Here is a 22,239-nt window from a genome sequence, read left to right as displayed (position 1 = left end):
TGCCCAAGTACATCAAAATATTACTGCTGAAAACTAAAGACCAAGAAACAGCATTTGAAAGCACCCAGAGAGAATGACGTATTGTTGATACATTTGGGGGAACACTGACTCAGTTGACTGCAGCTTTCCTGTCAGAAACGGCAGAACCCAGAGGGAAGTGGCACAACATGTTTAAAGGGCCGAAAGGAAAGAACCGTAACTGCAGAATTCTATATCCAATAGGAATATCCTTAAGAAATGAAAGTTAAGTAGATAACCTCCCCTACATTCTCCCTTCTTTCCCATTCTTCTTTTTTGAACAAACACATGCTTTCTTATCTCTTTGGGGAGAAACAGTACCTACTTGGAATATTTCACATTTATTTAATGCTTAATATGTCAAGCACTTTCACTTACATTGTTTCATTTTGTCCCAGGCAGCATTCTCTTTCAAGCACCTAAAGCATGGTTATGACCACAGCTCTTGAAGCAGTCTCTCTAGAAACATTTTGAATGCTGGCATAGTTGAAGACAGAAGGATAATTACTTTACCCACTATTTAACACCAACTTTCAAAGAGAAAAGAGGTCCAATAAGTCATATTCAGAGAAGGAGACATGAGTGCACCCCAGTTACCATTGAGCGCAAACACTGAGTAGTTTTTTGTGTAGCTTACACTGTATTCTGGGCGAGGCCACATTTATAAATTTAACATGTGATCTAGTGAAGGCACTTGCTTTTTCTTGAAATGACTTGTTCACTCTTGGTGGGGGAGGGTGTGTTTTGATTCCTGGATAAGCCTTGAGGCCAATTCTTGGATCAGGTGTGGTGACAGGGAGGTTTCTAGAAAGGGCACTGTATGTGGTGTCACTTTTTAAAATCTGAGAGAGTAATGCTGTCTTTATTATTCCTAAAGGAAATGAATAAGTGAAACATGTGAAAGAGAAATTACACCATTGAGATGCTCTCTTTACTTCAGGGAATCTTCTTCACTTCTCTCTCCTTTGTAAGATGATTAATGGATTGACTTTATTTAAACTGTGGGAAACAAATGAAACCACTACGTGTTTATATTTAAGGCAAATACATTAATAGAGGTAGTGAAGCTTTCTGTAGGCCACATGGCCTGCCCCTAGCCCATAAATGCTCCTTCTGACTTTCCAACACAAGTGCCAAACACTGCCTCCACACATTCTTCTTAAAACTTCTTTTCCATTCCAAATCCACTTGGTACTTTCATTATGGTCTTGTTAAAATTGCAAGATGTCCACTGGGACTTCCAGGATAGATTTTCTCTTTACTGAGGAGGAGCGAAAGAGGAAGTATATAAAAGCACTTCTATTTGTTATTCCTTCAGGGAGTCATAGTAAAGAAAAATAGGGACACTTCTATAGGAGGAGTATCTTTTAGTTTGACATTGTTTTAACGGTAAGCATTTGGGGCAAGTGTGTATGCTTCCCCTTTATTTTAGCACCTTGTACAACATCCTGGATAGGACTACTGGGACAGATAATACTATTTTATTTACATGTGGAACAAATAAGTGAATGTACCTACAAGATATATGTGGATTATGAGCTTGATGTAAGTGCAGACTTGCACTTATGTTATTGGTTCTTAGAATTAGGTCAGTTTTACCCAATTTGTACCTCTATCTCTGTTTCCTCTAGATAAGACTTACTGTGGGAATCTGATAACTCTTCTCCTATATTCTCATAAATGGGTACAAGATATTACGGGGGGTCTGATAACTGCTTTTCGGTTTTCCTGTATGTAGGCGCATGCTTAAATGTAGTAAAACCTTCTTATAAATGAGAAAACCAGTCACCAGCATGACCCATCCTAACTGCATGATCCTTCCCTCCATATATCCTTGTGTTAAGAAGTATAAAGACCAGCAAGGAATGGTCTTGAGGATGGAGTGGTAGGTCCTGAACACTAGTACCCACAGGCAGGTACACAAAAATTTTGTGAATTACACTTTAAAATTCTTTTTCCCTTTTAGATCTTGAATTTGCCTGAACTGATTGATGATTCCAAGTATAGAACTAACCACCTTCGGGTACAGAATAGAAAAGAGCTTATTAAAATACTATCGACACGGTAAGCTTGGCTCTACTGTTTGTACCTTTAAGAATTAATATGTTATTAGCATTTATCTGGCATTTTGTGGTGCTCTTTTTGGCTTATTTAGATTAACTTATAATTATCTTTCATTTTACAAAATTCGTTAGTGGAAATATATTTTAAAGCTATGTTTTTCTTTGTTTGAAAGCGTTTGAAAGTATTTCACATGTCTTTCTAAGTATTGCATCATAACAATGATACAAATAAGAACATCACAATAGCTTGCATTAGTTGCTTCTCTGTGGCATGTAAGTGTTTGGGTTTAGTCTATCATAAATACTAACAGTAATAATTCAACATCATTTTTTACATTTACTGTATGAATCGCTCTACATACATGATCTCATTTAACCCTTATAATCATCCCGTGAGGGAAGTTCTATTAGTTCCATTTTACAGATAAGGAAACTGAGATAAGGGAGGTTCAGTCAAGAGCTTGTTGGCTTTTCTGAGCCTCTCTGTGTAGTTTGTCATGTTGATGTTTTGAAAATGGCAGATTGAGTCATAAAGGATTAATGCTGACCAATTAGAGTATTTGATTTTCAAATTATTCCATTCATGTCAGGTTATACTTTTGTTAAAACCTGTATCAATTTTTCAAGTTTGCCTCAGAAAAAGTTAATAATTCTTACTCTTTCCTATCAGTTTCACTTTTGTTTACATCTAAGTTCTCTATCTATAGGAATAGATTGTGGTTTTTGTGGATCTCAATGCCCATGTGAACCATTCTTCAGTATGGAACATTTGCTGTCATCAAACCAATAAATTAAGAACTTTTGTTCAAATACAATATCTTGTCTTTTGAAAATGCCCTTGTGTTTCCATGTAGCATAGATATGTCAAAGTTCTTAGACTCATAGATATTGAGAACAAACTGAGTACCAGTGGGGAGGTGGGGGAGGGACAATACAGGGGTAGGAGAGTGGGAGGTACAAACTATAGGGTGTAAGATAGGCTACAAGGATGTAGTGTACAACACGGGGAATATGGCCAATATTTTGTAATAACGAAATGGAGTGTAACCTTTGAAAATTGTATTAAAAAACTAACAAACAAGCGAAAGTTCTTAGAAAAAAACTTCTGCTAATGTTATGTTTATTCCTCCTCCCTTCTCCTTTGGGGACCTCTGCATGAGTCTGCATTCATTACCTATTTGCTTTTTCCTGGATTTTAAGCACTTCTTCTCTATGCTGCCTGTATCTCCTCCTTCAACCAATGGGGCCTCTGTGTGTGGGACTGATATACAGAGAAGAGGGGAATGAGAATTGGGCTCCCCTTTCTTGGTCATTAGTTAAATAAAACTCAGATTCTACTGCAAAGCCGGAGAGCCCTCAGTCATTAACATTTCACCCCATGAGAATTGGCCCTTTATCTCTGCTTTTTGCCTCTTTGCCTCTCAAGCAGTTTTTGATTCATTTAATTCATTGATATGACTTTTTCCTTTCACACCACGGTTACCAAGTTTCAATAACAGGCACTTGTGAGAACCTTATCAAAAGCTCTTGGAGAGTCTAAATAAATCACATCCATGCTGTGAGAAGAGTGGACCGAAGGAAAATACAAAACCTAGGCAGATACGTGTCATCTTGTTATTGAGTTGCCAGCACTCTTCTAACTTTAAGAACCACAGAGTTAAATTATTGGTTTCCTGTGTCCTAAAACCTGTATTCCTTGCTAAATTCTGTTATAGAATTCTATTGTGGACAGACTTCTAGCAGCATCTGTAACAGTTTAATTTCAAATTTCTCTTTTTGGGGTGAATTAAATAACCTAACACCTTCTTCTTTCTCCTCTTATATATACCCAGAAGTGGGAGTTTCAGCATTTTGGAACCCATAGGTTCTTATGTCTTTATTCAGACTTAAGGAATCAAACTTGTAAAGAAGAGACTAGAGGGTAGTCTTAAGAGAGGAAACTTGATAAGGGAGTTGCCTTCATCATCATCCTGCTGTTAAAACACAGACCACAGAGAGGCCCTTGGGTGCCCAGAGGCCAGGGTCCCTGCTCTCTTGGGCTGGTGTGTGGACGTGTTTTGGTGGTGTCTTGTGGGATGCAGTTCTACAGTCTCTTCCAGCTCAGGTCTCTTCTCCTCCGTGGTGGATCAAACAATGATGACCAGGGAAGATTAGGATATTGATTCAGTCCCATCGATAACCTTATCATTTGTTTTTCTGAATAAATATCCCTGGATTCATTAGTACTGTTACGTGTTGGGCTTTCAGAAGTCTCTGTGAATGTTGTAAAATGTCTCATTTTCATGATATGATTTTATGTTTTTCCAATATTCAAAATATTAATGGCTCTATATTAATGACATGATTAGATCTGGTCATTTTATTCTGACATCATGGCCCTCCACAATCTGACATGACCTTTCCTTTCCACCTTTTCTCAATATAAAGGAATAATATAGGGAGGTGGGTCCAGAGGGAGAGAGTAGGGGGAGTTGGCAGGAAAATCATGCTGTAAAAGTTATAATAGAGTTTATGATAAAGGAGTTTCTGAAACTTGTGAAACAAAGGAAAGTTTTTGGCCATAAAATGAGTTAGCTTGTCAACAACTTCTGCTTTCTGTGTAACCTGATGATAGGTCTTTTTTTTTTTTCTTCCAGTTTTATTGAGATATAATTGACATATAATGTTGCATTAGTTTAAGGCACACAAATAATGATTTGATATATGTATATATTCTGAAATGATTACCCTAGTAAGTTAACATCTGTCACCTCACAGTTACAAATCTTTTTCTTCCCTTGTGATGAGAACTTTTCAGATCTACTCTCTTAGCAACTGTCAAATATACAATACAGTAGTATTAACTATAGTCACCATGCTGCACATAACATCCTCAGGACCTATTTATCGTATAACTGCAAGTTTGTGCCTTTTGAGCACCTTCACCCATTCCCCCCGACCCTGAAAAGACATCTTGAAGGGAATACTCTACCTGGTAGAGTTCGAAGTTTTCCAGCAACTTAGAACCAGCAAAAACTTCCTTCCACACCTGAAGAGACCTAGGGACTCAAGAGTTTCAATGGAACATGCTTCTCATTTGTTCCTTCTCTTACTCATCTATTTAACACGTATTTATTGACTGCCTACTATGTGCCAGTGACTGTTCTGGGCACAAGGAAGATGGCTTCAAACACAAAACAAAGCTAAACTCCCTGCCTGCCTGGACTTTCATTAGAGTAAACCTTGTAGACGTTCTAGAAGACTTTTCTTTAAGACCTCTTCCATAAAAACATGTGTTTTGATATGCCTAAGAAGTTAGCTGTGCGTATTTTTCATATAAACTTTTTGTAAATTTTGCTTTACAAAAGTATTGCAGCTACAGTCTGTGCCTGTTAGTAACTTATTGTCTTTTTGTCTTTTCGTGAGCATATTACAGTGCACGTGCTACAGTTTTGTGTGTGTGTGGTTTTCCTGTCATTTCTATAGAAAAGCATATTTTTGGTAACAGTAGCTACATTACCATGTGAATACACCATGTTTTTCCCTGTTGTCTGCTATTAAACATTACATCATAAAACTTCCCTTTAATGCTCATAGACACTTTCCTCAGCCTATATTTCTATTTTGGAAAATCTTTAAAATACATAAAAATGTAGAGGGGTTTGTGAGAGAGAATGTGCACTTCAGACAACTTTTAAAAAATCTCTAGCGATGATGGACTCATGGTGTTCCTTAAAAACAAAACAAAACAAAACGTCGCACCCCTTTCATCCAATTCGATATCCAAAAGTGAAAACAGAAGCATTTATGGATTTTTACAAAGTTTGCTCTCCTAAATACACATAAAGGTTCCCTCTTGTGTTTCAAAATCTTCCTTCCAAAGTATTTTTCCTAAGTTTTGATTAATTTCCTGAGTAATTTCCCAAAGTAACTTTCCTGCCCATGGCAAGCGTTCATTTAAGTGTTTTAGAATCAGGTGATTCTCTTCGCATTCTCCTCTGCAATTCATAGACTCTTCAGAAAGTGCCTACCAGAAATGTCAGTCATTTACCTCGCTCTTCTGTCACTCTTGCTAAATGCAGTTTGATGCTGCTCCCTGAGAGTTGTCGGCCTCACTTGGAAAGGCAGCTGCATGTTTTTGTCATCAGCGGAGTTTTCCATAGCCAGCACAAACACCATCCCTCTCAGGTGCTCTCAGGTGTTACTATTCCCCAACTGTGGCCGTGAGCAAATTTTTTTTTTTTTTTAATTTAAAGGTGGAAGACTTTCCCCTTGAACTTGCCATTTTATCCAGGGTGTTTCAGAAAGTCTGTTTACCCAGCTGCTAAGACCAAAAGCGAGGCAAAACTAAAGCATGTTCAAAGACCCCAGCTAAAACACAGAAGAAAAGATAAAATCGAGACTAATGCAGGGTCTGTTACAACAAACCCCTCCTTTGCAAAGCTAAGGAGCAACAAACTCCTCAACCTGTGCTACCCACACACGGGACCAGCATTTTTGCAATAGTTCAGACCTCGCGGGAGAGACTAAAAATCATGATGTGTATTGATATTGAGAATAGAAGGATTATGATGATGTCTTAGTAGTTGGGGAGAAATAATAGGAAGGCATGAAATGAGGATGAAGGAAAAGAGAAATAATAGGGAAAATAGAAATACAATTCATTTTATTCCTCCTGCTTCCTCTCATCATCAGCGTTAATGGCCACTGACTGTGTGCCCTTGTCCTGCAGATACAGAGATGAAAGATGAGGTGGCTCTTGGTCTAAGTAGGACAACAAACAAGTAAAGCAATGAATTAAGTAGTGTGTGTGAAGTGCCACTATACACATACACACAGGGTGGTGGGAGCCCAGAGAAGGGGCGACTACCTCAATCTGGGCAAGTCAGGGAAGACTTTCCTGCAGACAGTGCCAGCTGAGGTGAGTCTTTTTTTTTTTTTTTTTCCAGTTGAGATGCGTCTTAAAGGACAAATAAAATTAGGCAGGTGAGGAAAAAAGATAGTTCACATCAAAGGAGGAAATACCAAACTGAGTGTAATTTTATACGGAGGAAAAAATAAATCATAGAAGAAAAAAAAGTAGCTTGGAGAGAAACTGATGACAACTTTTAAATTGCTTTTTGAAAAATGCTACACATGTTAGGGAAGCATATATCAGTATAGTCCTAGTGAAGGCATTCCTAAAATGTTGGTTACCCTAAGTTGTCATAAATAAAACTAACAGTGTGAGACAAATTTACCTTTTAAAGTACTGTGGCATCTATGTTCATCAGGATATTGGTCTATAATTTTCTTGTGATATCTTTGTCTGGTTTTGGTATCAGGGTGATGGTGGCCTCGTAGAATGAGTTTGGGGGTGTTCCTCCCTCCGCAATTTTTTGGAGGAGTTTGAGAAGGATAGGTGTTAACTCTTCTCTAAACGTGTGATAGAATTCACCTGTGAAGCCATCTGGTCCCGGACTTCTATTTGTTGGAAGATTTTAATTACAGTTTCAATTTCATTACTTTTGATTGGTCTGTTTATATTTTCTAATTCTTCCTGGGTCAATCTTGGAAGGTTGTACTTTTCCAAGAATTAGTCCATTTCATCCAGGTTGTCCATTTTATTGGCATGTAGTTGCTTGTAGTATTCTCTAATGATCTTTTGTATTTCTGCGGTGTCAGTTGTAACCTCTCCTTTTTCATTTCTAATTTTATTGATTTGAGTCCTCTCCCTTTTTTTATTTATGAGTCTGGCTAAAGGTTTATCAATTTTGTTTTTCTTCTCAAAGAACCAGCTTTTAGTTTTATGGATCTTTGCTGTTGTTTTCTTTGTTTTTATTTCATTTATTTCTGCTCTGATCTTTATGATTTCTTTCCTTCTACTAACTTTGGATTTTCTCTGTTCTTCTTGCTTTAGGTGTAAGGTTAGATTGTTTGAGATTTTTCATGTTTCTTGAGGTGAGCTTGAATTGCTATGAACTTCCCTCTTATAACTGCTTTTGCTACATCCCATAGGTTTTGGATCATCGTGTTTTCATTGTCATTTGTCTCTAGGTATTTTTTGATTTCCTCTTTGATTTATTCAGTGATCTCTTGGTTATTTAGCAGCGCACTGTTTAGCCTCCATAGACCAGTATCACTGATGAATATAGTCGCAAAGATCCTCAACAAAATACTAGCAAACAGAATCCAACATTACATTAAAAGGATCATACACCATGATCAAGTGGGATTTATCCCAGGGATGCAAGGATTCTTCAATATATGCAAATCAATCAATGTGATACACCATATTAACAAATTAAAGAATAAAAACCATATGATCATCTCAATAGATGCAGAAAAAGCTTTTGACAAAATTCAACACCAAATGGTTAGAAGACCTAAATAGACATTTCTCCAAAGAAGACATGCAGATGGCCAACAAATACATGAAAAGATGTGCAGCATCACTAATCATTAGAGAAATGCAAATGAAAACCACAATGAGGTATCATCTCACTCTAGTCAGAATGGCCATCATCAAAAAATCTACAAACAATAAATGCTGGAGAGGGTGTGGAGAAAAGGGAACCCTCCTGCACTGTTGGTGGGAATGTAAATTGATGCAACCCCTATGGAGAGCAGTATGGAGGTTCCTTAAAAAAGTAAAAATAGAACTACCATATGACCCAGCAATCCCACTACTGGGCATATACCCTGAGAAAACCATAATTCAAAAAGAGTCATGTACCAAAATGTTCATTGCAGCTCTATTTACAATAGCCAGGACATGGAAGTAACCTAAATGTCCATCAACAGATGACTGGATAAAGAAGATGTGGCACATATATACAATGGAATATTACTCAGTTATAAAAAGGAATGAAATTGAGTTATTTGTAGTGAGGTGGATGGACCTAGAGTCTGTCATACAGAGTGAAGTAAGTCAGAAAGAGAAAGACAAATACCGTATGCTAACGCATATATATGGAATTTTAAAAAGCGGTACTGATGATCCTAGTGGTAGGGCAGGAATAAGGATGCAGACGTTGAGAACAGACTTGAGGGCATGGGGGTGGGTGGTGAGGCGAAGCTGGGATGAAGTGAGAGAGTAGCATCGACATATATACACAACCAAATGTAAAATGGATGGCTAGTGGGAAGCTGCTGCATAGCACAGGGAGATCAACTTGGTGCTTTGTGATGACCTAGAGGGATGAGATAGGGAGGGTGGGAGGGAGGCTCAAGAGGGAGGGGATATGGGGATATATGTATACATATGGCTGATTCAGTTTGTTGTACAGCAGAAACTAACACAACATTGTAAAGCATTTATACTCCAATAAAGATGTGGGAAAAAAACCCACATATGGACTGTTTAAAAAAAAATAAAGTACTGTGGCAATACCTTTAGTAAAATAAATAATTATTTTTGGTTTTGAATGATCTGGTTTTTCTGAAGTCAAGTTTCTGGTATGCAATTGAATATCTACTTATTTTCACAGTTTACTGTATTAAAATACTGTGAAATTAAATGCTGTAGTTCACGGCCTTCTAAACAGAGATGCTAAACAGACATTTGTTGAATTGAATCCAGAACTTATTAAAGGGCTTCACCTTTTTAAATTTGGTGTCAAGTTATTTTTAATATACTTGTTCAGAATATTGGAGAGCTGGACCTGGAGCATTTTTGGGCTGTTCATGGAGGGCTCGTAACTTCAAAGATGCCTAAATATAATGTTAAGTTTTAAAAACAGACATCTTGGTTCCATCAGACAAATTTGGTCATTCCACTTCCCTGCCTAGGTCTTTCAGGGAGTCTCCACAGCTTTGAAGATAAAGTTTAAACTATTTATCTTAACACATGTAATTGCATCTCCCACTTTTACCTTATAACCATCTTATAATTTGGCCTGGTCTTTTAATCTGCTGTGTCTTCCCACAGGCTCATTGCTTTTCACTAAAATGATGAAGCTTCTTCATCTCACTGGCTGCTACTAGTCTTTTAAAATGAGCACAAGTTTTGGGAGCTCTTCCCGTCTCGTTTGTCTGTTTAAAGCGGCCCCTCCTATGTTGCTGAATCAAAGCATCTATTGCGTTCAGCTGTCATTAATCCTCCACCTTGACGCAGCAGTAAACTTCTTAAGGCAGAGACTATCTTTTTGTTTTTAGAGACAGTTTCTTTTAGAGCAGTTTTACGCTCATAGCAAAACTGAGAGGAAGGTACAGAGAGTTCCCACGTACCCTCTGCTACCCCCCAACCCCTGCCCTCTCCCCCAGCCTCCCCACCAGCAACATCCCTCACCAGAGTGGTACACTGATTATAACTGATGAGCCTACGTTGACACATCGTAAGAGACTATGCACATCGTAAGAGACTGTCTTTTTTGATTTTTATTTCTGGTGCCTCTTTGGTTCCCTGGTGCTAGATGTTCTTTCAGTTAGTGAATGTATGAACCAGTGAGGGGCAAAGCTATCCCAATTTGGGAAACTGGCCAAAGGGAAGAGACCCAATGTCAGGTCAGAATAAAAAGAGGAGAGCAGTGGTAGCTAGAAATGAGAACTTTTTCTAAACTAACCTAGGAGGCCTGTATTATGATCACAGAATGTCAGAAGGCCTGAATTTGAAACCAGAGCCTTCCACTAACTCTGTGGTCTTGAGCAGATCCTCTGATTTCTCTGAGCCTCCGGTTCTCATATATACGGTACGTGTAAGAATACCTGCATCACTGTGAGAATTAAAAAACAGAAGAGGCATGAAAGCAGCCAGCATAGCCCTCAGCAAACAACAGTGCTCAGTATATTTGAGGAGAACCTCAATCCTCAAGAATCAGAAATTATAGTTCCCACGTTTTTTGCCATCAGAGTTCTCCTATGGCATTTTTTTATTCATGGATGCCAAGTTTTGAGAGATTTTCCTCTCCCAAACTGTAATTATTATATGAATTACCTTCCACAATTTTTATTTAATAAAGTTTCATTTAACTGCCAATCAGATCCTGATTAGGACGATATAACTAGTGTTATTGTACTGATTTGATTTAATTCTAGCAGACGTAAAGCATGACATTCTAGTTGGCCTGTATGACCTTTTTGCAGCTAAACAAATGATTTCTGTTCAACTTCTTAAAAAAATGAAAAATAGCTTACAAGACTCAGGAATACATTTAACTTTGTACAGTGCTCCTAATAAAGGCTATTAATAGTGCTTGTTTTTTCTTTTCTTTCAAACCCAAAGTGGACCTTAATAGTTCATATACTATTCTCTTTCAAGAAACACTGTTTCTCAGTGTGGGCAATGAATTTGGAACTTGTGAACATTCCACTTAAATTATTCCATGCATTTGTGGTTGTACCCTCATAAAGAATGAAGCACTTTCGTGTGTTCCTGAGTTGCTATGCTGTGTTAATAGACTCTATGAAAAGCTTCAGTCAGGGTCTTTGAACTCTGAAATAAAATACATCCATGAGTTCTCCTCTGTCATTTTTATGGTTAAGTTTTTCAAAGTTTTAATGGGTATCTTTGGCCTTCCTGAAAACTGTTGACTTTACTTTTCTCTTAAATAATATCTATAATATCCTTAATTTTCATTTTTAGTAGAAAGTAAAACTACCACATATTTCACCTCAGACAGCCCTCTATCTCTTGCCCCTTCCCCTACCCCCCATCTTAAATCCCCATTTCAATCCTCCCTCCTGCCTGCCTTCCACGCCCCCCATCTTCCTGTCCTTATCCTGTCATTCACAATTTGAACTCTTTTACAATTAAATAATACATGGATATCACTTACCACTTTCCTAGGTGGGTTTTAGCTACTTGCAGGAAGGCTTCATTGAAAAAGTGGCTTGCTTAGAGAAGAGGGAGAGTTTTATCAGTGGCCACGAATATGATATAATTTAGAAGGACTGGGCAGAACCTCTATTCCATGGAATATAACCCTTCCTTACACATAGTTTGCTGATTTCAGAAATTCTGCAATTATAGATTTTAGGGGCTTAAAAGTTTGTCCGCTCTTAAGCTTCAAACAGCACAGGGCTGGGGGGTGTTAAAGCATGTAGTCATATTCCTTAGAGTAAATAAAATTCCCCAGGCCCTTTCCTCAGACTAGATTTTAATACGGGGAAAGTGGAGAAATCATCAAAGCCCTGCCTAAGGTGAGTGAAAAGCAGAATGGAGGCTGAGAGCAGTCAGGAGCCCCAGAGATTAAGTTCCCCTCACTGACACTTTTGCCAGGGCTGGGAGGCTATGGGAGTCTCTTTTAACCCGGATTAATTCCTCCCCTCTAAACCTGGCAACCATCGACTCTCCCATGTCTACATGTTTTTAATATACATAGAGAAACTTATTGTTTTCTCCCACGGAAACTTTTTTGTTGGTCTAATATTCTCTTTCCCATATGATCACATTTTAAAATCTCTTCTGCCAGCCTTTTTTTTTTTTTTTCCTGCCTACTGCTCGTATCTAACGAGGCTGCATTTCACGTGATTTTTATATATCCTCAACCTACATATTTAGTTTATTGTAACCTTCCCCCCAACCTTTCATAATGCTTTGAATCATATCATTGTAGGTTTATCTGGGATCCACTGCAGAGGGCTGATTTGGATAAATGGATCTGACGTTTGGTGAGGGTCACATTTGTTTTCTTATGCATTCCATGGCAGCTCTGCCATTATCAGCTAATAGATGGTCCCTTGTAAAATGTCTATATTTTATGTGGTACATTTTCTGAATGTTGGTCATTTGGAGATAGATTTACGTGGCTATTTGTTGTTACTATAAAATCAGCCTGGAGGGAAAAAGAATGAAAGAAACACAGCCCTGGAATGCATCCCTTTTGGCTTACAGAATGCAAAGGGAACCACTGCAACTCCAAACAAGCTCCTCGTGACCAGGGCTCTTTCTACCCTGTTAAGAGAATTCTTTGTGACTGAGAATCAAATGATATCTTTAAGTGAGTCAGGATGGAATGGAATGTCATCCCACTCCTTCTCTCCCCCTCCTTTTTTCCAGAAGGGCTATAAGACATTCCACACTGCCTTTTAGTAGAAAGAATTAGGTGGTAGTGGTGGGATATTTATATGTATGTGCAGGGGGGGTGAGGATGGTGGCGGGAGGGAGTCCAGTAAACTCTATTTCCCTGGATAAAACATTTAATACCCTCATATCTCCTTTGGAACTTAATGTATATTTTTAGATTTATAGAATGATAGAGCCCTAAACACTTGGGGAGCTGGATAGAACCTGGGATATCATTGAACTTAACCCCTTCCTATGTGTAAGAACTTAGAATTTAACAGCATCATGTCTAGAGACCCCTTGAAATCTGATGGGAGATTCCACAAAGCCAACTCGAAAGGCCTTCCTTTTGGGAGGGTGTAGGCACAGCTCTCCAGACTTTGCTGGCTGACCTTCTTTTGCCCTTGACTTTTGAATTGGATAGAGAAGCTGGAGTTTGACTCGGTCTCCTGACACTCGGTTTGCTCCGTAGACTCCCAGACTCATTCCTGCCCTGCCCAATTTCCTGCCTGCCTTTGGCTCAGACTGAGTTCTGTTCTGCAACTACTTTGCCCCCACTTGGGTTCTATTCTTATCTCTTCTTAGCTTCAGCTTTCCAGCGTAGGCCTTCCTTGGGCCTTTGATCTGACATCAACTGATGTTTCTAGTGAGAGCTGACTCCACCTCTCTCCCAGTGCTGACAGCTGACATCCCTGCTGAGCCTTGATTTCCACCAGCTGTCCAGCATCCTGGAACATTCCCTAGCGACCAGCTGCTCCTGGCCGTCTTCACCTGGACAATCCACAGTAGTTTTGGCAAGCTGCTCACTGCTTCCAAAGGCAGACTGGACCTACCTTAGTTCTGGTTTAATATGTTTTCCCCAGTATCACACAGCTCACTGGTGTGTGAGGCTCAAATTGGAATCTCCTGATTCCTTTTTCCACCGTACTCCTGGGCCAATCACTTATTTTCCTTTTCTCTAACTAGAAATTTTGTATTTCGAATAATCCTAGGTAGGAAAAGAAGTTAAGTGAACATTCTGCACGCCCCCCAACCCGAACACACACACACACAACTTTTAATCTTTCAATTTTTAAATTTGCATTTTTTCTTTCTTAATGATTTTTCTTCCCTCTATTGTGAATTGTTTTTCTTTTCTCATTTGCTAACTTTGGAAAAAGAAAAATCCAGACATTGGAATGTCTGAGTTTATTTAAGTCTCAGCACTCTGTTCAATTTAATGAAGGGAAACAAAAAAGGAAAATCAGAATGCTGGCCTGGATCTTTGTGGCTCTGGGATTGGCCCTTTTTGGTGGCCATTGATATATACTATATTTGGAAAATAAGAGTAATTGGTGGTTCCAAGCTATTTTTAAACACATTAGAATATAGAAATAAATTCTAAAATATAGAAATTCAGAACTATTAGAAACAGAAACGGTGAGAGACATAATCATTTTGTAATAATTTAACTATTTTCTAATATAGGTAAATAAAAAGAGGATTTATTTAGCATATTTAATGAGGTGGAGGTAGTAGACATATGTCACACTGCATACCCTGCTAACAGAGAGCACATATTCGTTTTTAGTGTCTATGGAACATTTAAAAACACTGATTACAGACTAGGTTACAGAGAAAATATTAGTAAGCTTCAAGAAAGAAAAACTAACCACAATGAAATATTCTAAAAATTAATAACAAATTTAAATATACAAGCATAGATATAACTATAAAGCACAGCATGTAAGCCAAAAAATTTAATATGGGATGAAAAATTTAAAATCATAGTTAACAGTTGTGGTGTAGCAAATCATCCTAAAACTGACTGTTTTAAAATGTGTCTGAAAACTTTTTCTATGAAGAGTTAGATAGTAAATACTTTAGGCTTTGCGGACCTTGTGGTCTTCATCATAGCTACTTAACTCTACTGTTGCAGCGAGATGGCAACCATAGACAATACTTAAATGAGTGAGTGTGACTGTGTTCCAAAAGGACTCTATCTATGGACATTGAAAGCTGAATTTCATACATTTTTGATGCATTACGAGATATTATTCTTTTGATTTCTTTCAACCATTTAAAAATGTAAAATGCATTTTTTTCTTGAAAACTCACAGAATTCACTCTCTTAACAATTTTCCTACATATCATATAGCAGTGTTAGCTATAGTCACCATGTTGCCTTGTATATTACATCCCTAGTGTTTGTTTATTTTATAACTGGAAGTTTGTACCTTTTGACCACCTTCTTCCAATCTCCCTTCCTCTTCCTCTTTGCTTCTGGTAACCACAAGTCTGATCTCTTCTTCTATGAGGTTTTTTTTTTTTTTTTTAGTACTGCATATACGTGAGATCATATGGTATTTGTCTTTCTCTGTCTGACTTATTTCACTTAGCATAATGCCTTCAGAGTCCACCCATGTTTGCACAAATGGTAAGACTTTCTCACTTTTTATGGCTGAATAATACTCCATTTTCTATGTATACTACAATTTATTTATCCATTTATCCATTGATGGACACATGTTTTCCAAGCCTTGGCTATAGCAAATGATGCTGCTATGAACATGGGGATGTAGATATCTTTTCAAGTTAATGTTTTCATTTCCTTTGGATATAATCCCAGATCTGGAATGTGATAGTTCTATTTTTAATTTTTTGAGGATCCTCCATACTGTTTTCCATAGTGCTGTACCAATTTACATTCCCACCAACAGTCCACAAGAGTTCCCTTTTCTCCACATCTGTGCCAGCATTTGTTATCTCTTTCTTTTTGATGATGGCCATTCTATCAAGCATGAGGTGATATCTCATTGTGGTTTTGATTTGCATTTCCCTGATGGTTAGTGATGCTGAGTATCCTTTCATGTGTCTGCAGGCCATCTATGAGTCTTCTTTGGAGAAATGTCTATTTGCCTGTTTATAAATTAGGTTATTTGGGGTTTTTTGCTGTTGAATTTAATTAATTATTTATATAGTTTAGGTATTGACCCATTTTCATGTATATGGTATACAAATTTTTTTTCCCCATTCCATAGGTTGTCTTTTCACTTTGTTGATCGTTTCTTTTACAGTGCAGAAGCATTTTAATTTGATGTAGTCCCACTTGTTTATTTTATTTTATTGGAGTATAATTGCTTTACAATGTTGTGTTCGTTTCTGCTGTACAACAAAGTGAATCAGATATATGTACACATATATCCTCTCCTTCTTGGACCTCCCTCCTACACTCCCTCCCCCAATCCCACCCATCTGGGTCATCACAGAGGAGCGAGCTGAGCTCCCTGTGCTATACAGCAAGTTCCCAGTAGTTGTCTCTTTTACACATGGTAGTGTATATATGTCAGTCCTAATCTCCCAATTTGTCTGACCATCCCCTTCCCCCCTGTGTCCACATGCTTGTTCTCTACATCTCTGTATCTGCCCTGCAAATAGGTTCACCTGTACCTTTTTCTATTATTTTTGATATTGTTGCTTGTACTTTAGGTGTCATATCCAAAAAAATCATTACCAAGACTCATGTCAAGGAGCTTTATTTCTGTTTTTATCTAGAAGTTTCATGGTTTCAGGTCTTACATTTAAGTCTTTAATCCATATTGAGCTAATTTTTGTGAGTGGGTGTAAGATACAGATCCAGGTTCATTCTTTTACATGTGAATATCCAGTTATCCCAGTTTCATTTATTTAAGAACCTATCTCTTCTTCACTGAGTATTCTTGGCTCTCTTGTGAAATATTAGTCAACTGTTTGTGCTTGGATTTATTTCTGGGCTCTGCATTCTGTTCCATTGGTCTATTTCTCTGTTTTTATGCCAGTACCATATTGCTTTGATAACTATAGCTTTATAGCATTGTCTGAAATCAGGAAGTATGATGCCTCCTGCTTTGATCTTCTTTCTCAGGATTTCTTTGGCTACTCAGCATTTTTTATGGCTCCATGTAAATTTTAGAAGTGTTTTTCTACTTCTGTAAAAAATGCAACTGAAATATCAATAGGAATTGAATTGAATCTATAGATGGCTTTTGATAGTATTGACATTAATATTAATTAATATTAACATTAATTAATATTAACAATATTAATTCTTTCAATTCACGAACATGGAATACCTTTACATTTATTTGTGTCTTCATTGTTTTCATCACTGCCTTGTAGTTTTCAGAGTAGAGATCTTTCTCCTCTTCAGTTAAATTTATTCCTAAGTATTTTATTGTTTTTGATCCTGTTGTAAATGGGATTAATTTCTTTATTTCTTTTTTGAAAAATTCATTGTTAGTGTAGAGAACACTACTGATTTTTGACTGTAAATTTTGTATCCTTTAACATTACTGAATTGGTTGATTAGATCTAACAGTTTTTTGGTTGAGTCTTTAGGATTTTCTATATGTAAAATTATGTTACCTACAAAGGTAGACACTTTTACTACATCCTTTCCAATTCCAATACCTTTTATTTCTTTCTCTTGCCTGATTGCTTTAGTTAAGACTTCAAGTACTTTGTTGAATAAGAGTGGTGAGAGTGGGTGCCCTTGTCTTGTTCCTGATCTTAGAAGAAAAGTGTTCAACTTTTCACCATAAGAGATGATGTTAACTGTGGGCCTGTCATTTATGGCCTTTATTATGTTGAAATATGTTCCTTCTATGTCTAATTTGTTAGGAGTTTTTATCACAAATGGATGTTAATTTTGTCAAATGCTTTTCTGCGTCTCTTGAGATGATCATATGATTCTTTTTCTATCACATTGATTGATCTACATATATTGAACCATCTTTACATGCCATGGATAAGTCCCACTTGATCATGGTGTATGGTCCTTTTAATGTGCTGCTGAATTCAGTTCGCTAGTATTTTTTGAGACGTTTTTCATTTGTTTTCATGAGGGATATTGCCCTGTAGTTTTCTTTCCTAGTGGTATCAGTTTCTGGTTCTAGTACCAAGGTAATGCTGGCCTCATAAAATGAGTTTGAGAGTGTTCCCTCCCCTTTTATTTTTTGGAAGAGTTTGGGAAAGATTGGTGTTAATTCTTCTTTGTAGTTTGGTAAAATTTACCAGTGAAACCACCTGGTCCTGAGCTTTTGTTTGTTGAGAGATTTTTTATTACTAATTCAATCTCCATAGTAGTAATTGGTTTATTCAGACTTTCTATTTATTCTTGATTTAGTCTTGGTAAGTTATATGTTTCTCAGAAATGTTTTTCCATTTCTTCCAGGTTGTCCAGTTTGTTGGCGTATATTTGACTATAGTAGTCTCTTATGATCCTTCGAATTTCTGTGACATCAGTTGTAATGTCTCAGTTTTTCATTGATAATTTTGTTGATTTGGGTCCTTTCTCTTTTTGCCTTGGTTAGTCTAGCTAAGGGTTTTTCAATTTTGTTTATCTTTTCAAAGAACCAACTTGTGCTTTGGTTCATCTTTTTCTATTTTTTTTTTTTTGTCTTTCATTTACTTCTGCTCTAATCTTTAGTATTTTCTTTCTTCTGCTAATTTTGGCCTCAGTTTGTCCTTCTTTTTCTACTTTCTAAAGGCATAGAGTTAGATTGTTTATTTGGGATCTTTCTTGCTGCTTAATGTAGACGTCTATTACTATGAATTTCCCTCTTATAACCGCATTTGACGCATCCATAAGTTCTGGTTTGTTGTATTCCCATTTTCATTTGTTACAAGAAACTTTTTTATTTCCCCTTTAACAACTTCTTTGATTCATTGGTTGTTCAGGAGACTAATATTTAATTTCCATGACTTGGTAAATTTTGCAGTTTTCCCCTTGTTATTGATTTCTTGTTTCATGCCATTGTGGTCAGAGAAGATATTTGGTATGATTTCAGTTTTCTTAGATTCGCTAAGACTTGTTTTGTGCCTAACCTATGGTCTATCCTAGAAAATGTTCCACATGTGCTTGAGAAGAATGTGTATTCTGCTGTTGTTGGATATGTTCTGTATATGTCTGCTAAGTTCCATTGGTCTATAGTGCTGTTTAAATCTGCTGTTTTCTTATTAATTCCCTGGGTGATCTATCCATTGTTGAGAATGGGATATTAAAGTCCCCAGAGATTGTTGTATTACTCTTTATTTCTCTTTTTAGCTCTGTTAGTTTGTGCTTTATATATTTAGGTGCTCCAGTCTTAGCCACATAAATATTTTCAATTGTTATAGCTTCTTGATATATTATCATTATTATATAATGACCTTCTTTGTCTCTTTTTATCATTTTTAGTTTAAAGTCTATTTTTTCTGATATAAGTATAGCTACCTCTGCTTTTTTTGGTTACATTTGCTTAAAATGGGGGTATTCCATCCCTTCACTCCCAAGTCTATGTGTGCCTTTAAGGCTAAAATGAGTTTTTTGTAAGCAGCATATTGTTGGATATGGTTTTTTAAATTCCATTCAACCATTCTATGTCTTTTAATTGGAGAAAGTAATCCCTTTATGTTTTAAGTAATTATTGATATGTAAGGACTTACTATTGCCATTTTCTTTTTTTCTGGTTGGTTTGTAGATCTGTTGTTCCTTGTTTATTATCCTGCTGTCTTTTTCTTTGTGTTTTGATGTCTTTTAATATCAGTATTATTTGACTTCTTCATTGTGTTATTTTGTGCAACTACTACTGAATTTTCTCTTGTGGTTACAATGAGGCTTATGTAAAATATCTTAAACTTATTTAAAACTGATAACAGCTTAACTTCAGTAGAATTCATAAACCTTACACTTTACGTCTCCTTCTCCTCCCATTTTAGGTTATTGTTATTATGATTTACATGCTTTTATATTGTGTAGCTAATAACAGATTATTGTAGCCTTGGTTATCTTTACTATGTTCTTTTAAAAAATTTTTCAAACTAGAGTCATATATGAATTATGCACCACTATTACCATATTGCAGACTCTAACTGTGACTATATATTTACCGTTACCAGTGAGATTTACACTACCTTTTTATGCTTTTATGATGTTAGTGTTCTTTTACTTCCACCCAAAGAATTCCCATTAGTATTTCTTGTAAGGAAGGTCTGGTGATAATGGACTTCTTCAGCTTTTGTTTGGGTTAGACCTTACCCTCTTTCATTTCAGAAGGACAGCTTTGCTGGGTATAGAATTCTTGGTTGGCAGTTATTTTTCCTTCAATATTTTGAATATGTCATCCCGTTCGCTCCTGGTCTGGAAAGTTGAGCAATCCACCTATATTCTTATGGGGGTTCCCTTTTATGTAGCTTCACTCTTTACACTTGCTACTCTTTAAAGTCTTTGTCTTTGACTTTTGACAATGTAATTATAATGCGTCTCACTATACCCCTATTTGGGGTCCTTTGGGTCTCGTGGATCTGGATGTCCATTTCTCTCCCCAGATTCAGGAAGTTTTCAACCCTTTTGCATTAAATATACTTTGTTTCTTTCTCTCTCTTTCCTCCTTCTGGAATTCTCATAACACAAATATTGTTTCTTTTCATTGTGTCCCATAATTCCCACAGGACTTTGTCACTCTTTTTTTTTTAACATCTTTATTGGAGTATAATTGCTTTACAATGGTGTGTCAGTTTCTGCTTTATAACAAAGTGAATCAGTTATACATATACATATGTTCCTATATCTCTTCCCTCTTGCATCTCTCTCCCTCCCACCCTCCCTATTCCACCCCTCTAGGTGGACACAAAGCACCGAGCTGATCTCCCTGTGCTATGCGGCTGATTTCTACTAGCTATCTGTTTTACGTTTGGTACTGTATATATGTCCATGCCACTCTCTCACTTTATCCCAGCTTACCCTTCCCCCTCCCCATATCCTCAACTCTATTCTCTAGTAGTTCTGTGTCTTTATTCCAGTCTTGCCCCTAGGTTCTTCATGACCTTTTTGTTAGATTCCATATATATGCATTAGCATACGGTATTTGTTTTTCTCTTTCTGACTTACTTCACTCTGTATGACAGACTCTAGGTCCATCCACCTCACTACAAATAACTCAATTTTGTTTCTTTTTATGGCTGAGTAATATTCCATTGTATTTATGTGCCATATCTTCTTTATCCATTAATCTGTTGATGGACACTTAGGTTGCTTCCATGTCCTGGCTATTGTAAATAGAGCTGCAATGAACATTGTGGTACATGACTCTTTTTGAATTATGGTTTTCTCAGGGTATATGCCCAGTACTGGGATTGCTGGGTCGTATGGTATTTCTCTTTGTAGTTTTTTAAGGAACCTCCATACTGTTCTCCATAGTGGCTGTATCAATTTACATTCCCATCAACAGTGCAAGAGGGTTCCCTTTTCTCCACACCCACTCCAGCATTTATTGTTTGTAGATTTTTTAATGATGGCGAATCTGACTGGTGTGAGATGATATCTCACTATAGTTTTGATTTGCATTTCTCTAATGATTAATGATGTTGAGCATTCTTTCATGTGTTTGTTGGCAATCTGTATATCTTCTTTGGAGAAATGTCTATTTAGGTATTCTGCCCATTTTTGGATTGGGTTGTTTGTTCTTTTCCTGTTGAGCTGCATAAGCTGCTTGTAAATTTTTGAGGTTGATCCTTTGTCAGTTACTTCATTTACAAATATTTTCTCCCATTCTGAGGGTTGTCTTTTGGTCTTGTTTATGGTTTCCTTTGCTGTGCAAAAGCTATTAAGTTTCATTAGGTCCCATTTGTTTTTTTTCCCCTTTCTCTAGGAGGTGGGTCAAAAAGGATCTTGCTGTGATTTATGTCATAGAGTGTTCTGCCTATGTTTTCCTCTAAGAGTTTGATAGTGTCTGGCCTACATGTAGGTCCTTAATCCATTTAGAGTTTATTTTTGTGTATGGTGTTAGGGAGTGTTCTAATTTCACTCTTTGACATGTAGCTGTCCAGTTTTCCCAGCACCACTTATCGAAGAGGCTGTTTTTCTCCATTGTATATTCTTGCCTCCTTTATTAAAGATAATGTGACCATATGTGCGTAGTTTTATCTCTGGGCTTTCTATCCTGTTCCATTGATATATATTTCTGTTTTTGTGCCAGTACCATATTGTCTTGATTACTGTAGCTTTGTAGTATAGTCTGAACTCAGGGAGCCTGATTCCTCCAGCTCCATTTTTCATTCTCAAGATTGCTTTGGCTATTTGGGGTCTTTTGTGTTTCCATACAAATTGTGAAATTTTTTGTTCTAGTTCTGTGAAAAATGCCAGTGGTAGTTAGATAGGGATTACATTGAATCTGTAGATTGCTTTAGGTAGTAGAG

At 37.0% G+C, this 22,239-nt stretch overlaps 1 protein-coding gene across 4 annotated transcripts in view; it reads left to right on the top strand.

The window, feature by feature from the left end:
* SUGCT (succinyl-CoA:glutarate-CoA transferase) overlaps positions 1–22,239 on the top strand; it is a gene marked incomplete at its 5' end in the record, with an annotated part of 694,779 nt that overhangs the window by 239,610 nt on the left and 432,930 nt on the right. For all 4 annotated transcript variants that reach the window (XM_079931161.1, XM_079931162.1, XM_079931163.1 and 1 more), the window contains one exon: positions 1,985–2,082. In XM_079931161.1, coding sequence (XP_079787287.1) covers positions 1,985–2,082 — 98 coding nt within the window. The remainder of the gene's footprint in view (positions 1–1,984; positions 2,083–22,239) is intronic.

This window comes from Stenella coeruleoalba, assembly GCF_951394435.1.
Source record: "Stenella coeruleoalba genome assembly, chromosome: 9".
NCBI classification, from domain to species: domain Eukaryota; kingdom Metazoa; phylum Chordata; class Mammalia; order Artiodactyla; family Delphinidae; genus Stenella; species Stenella coeruleoalba.
This window is presented reverse-complemented; position numbering and strand designations above follow the sequence as displayed.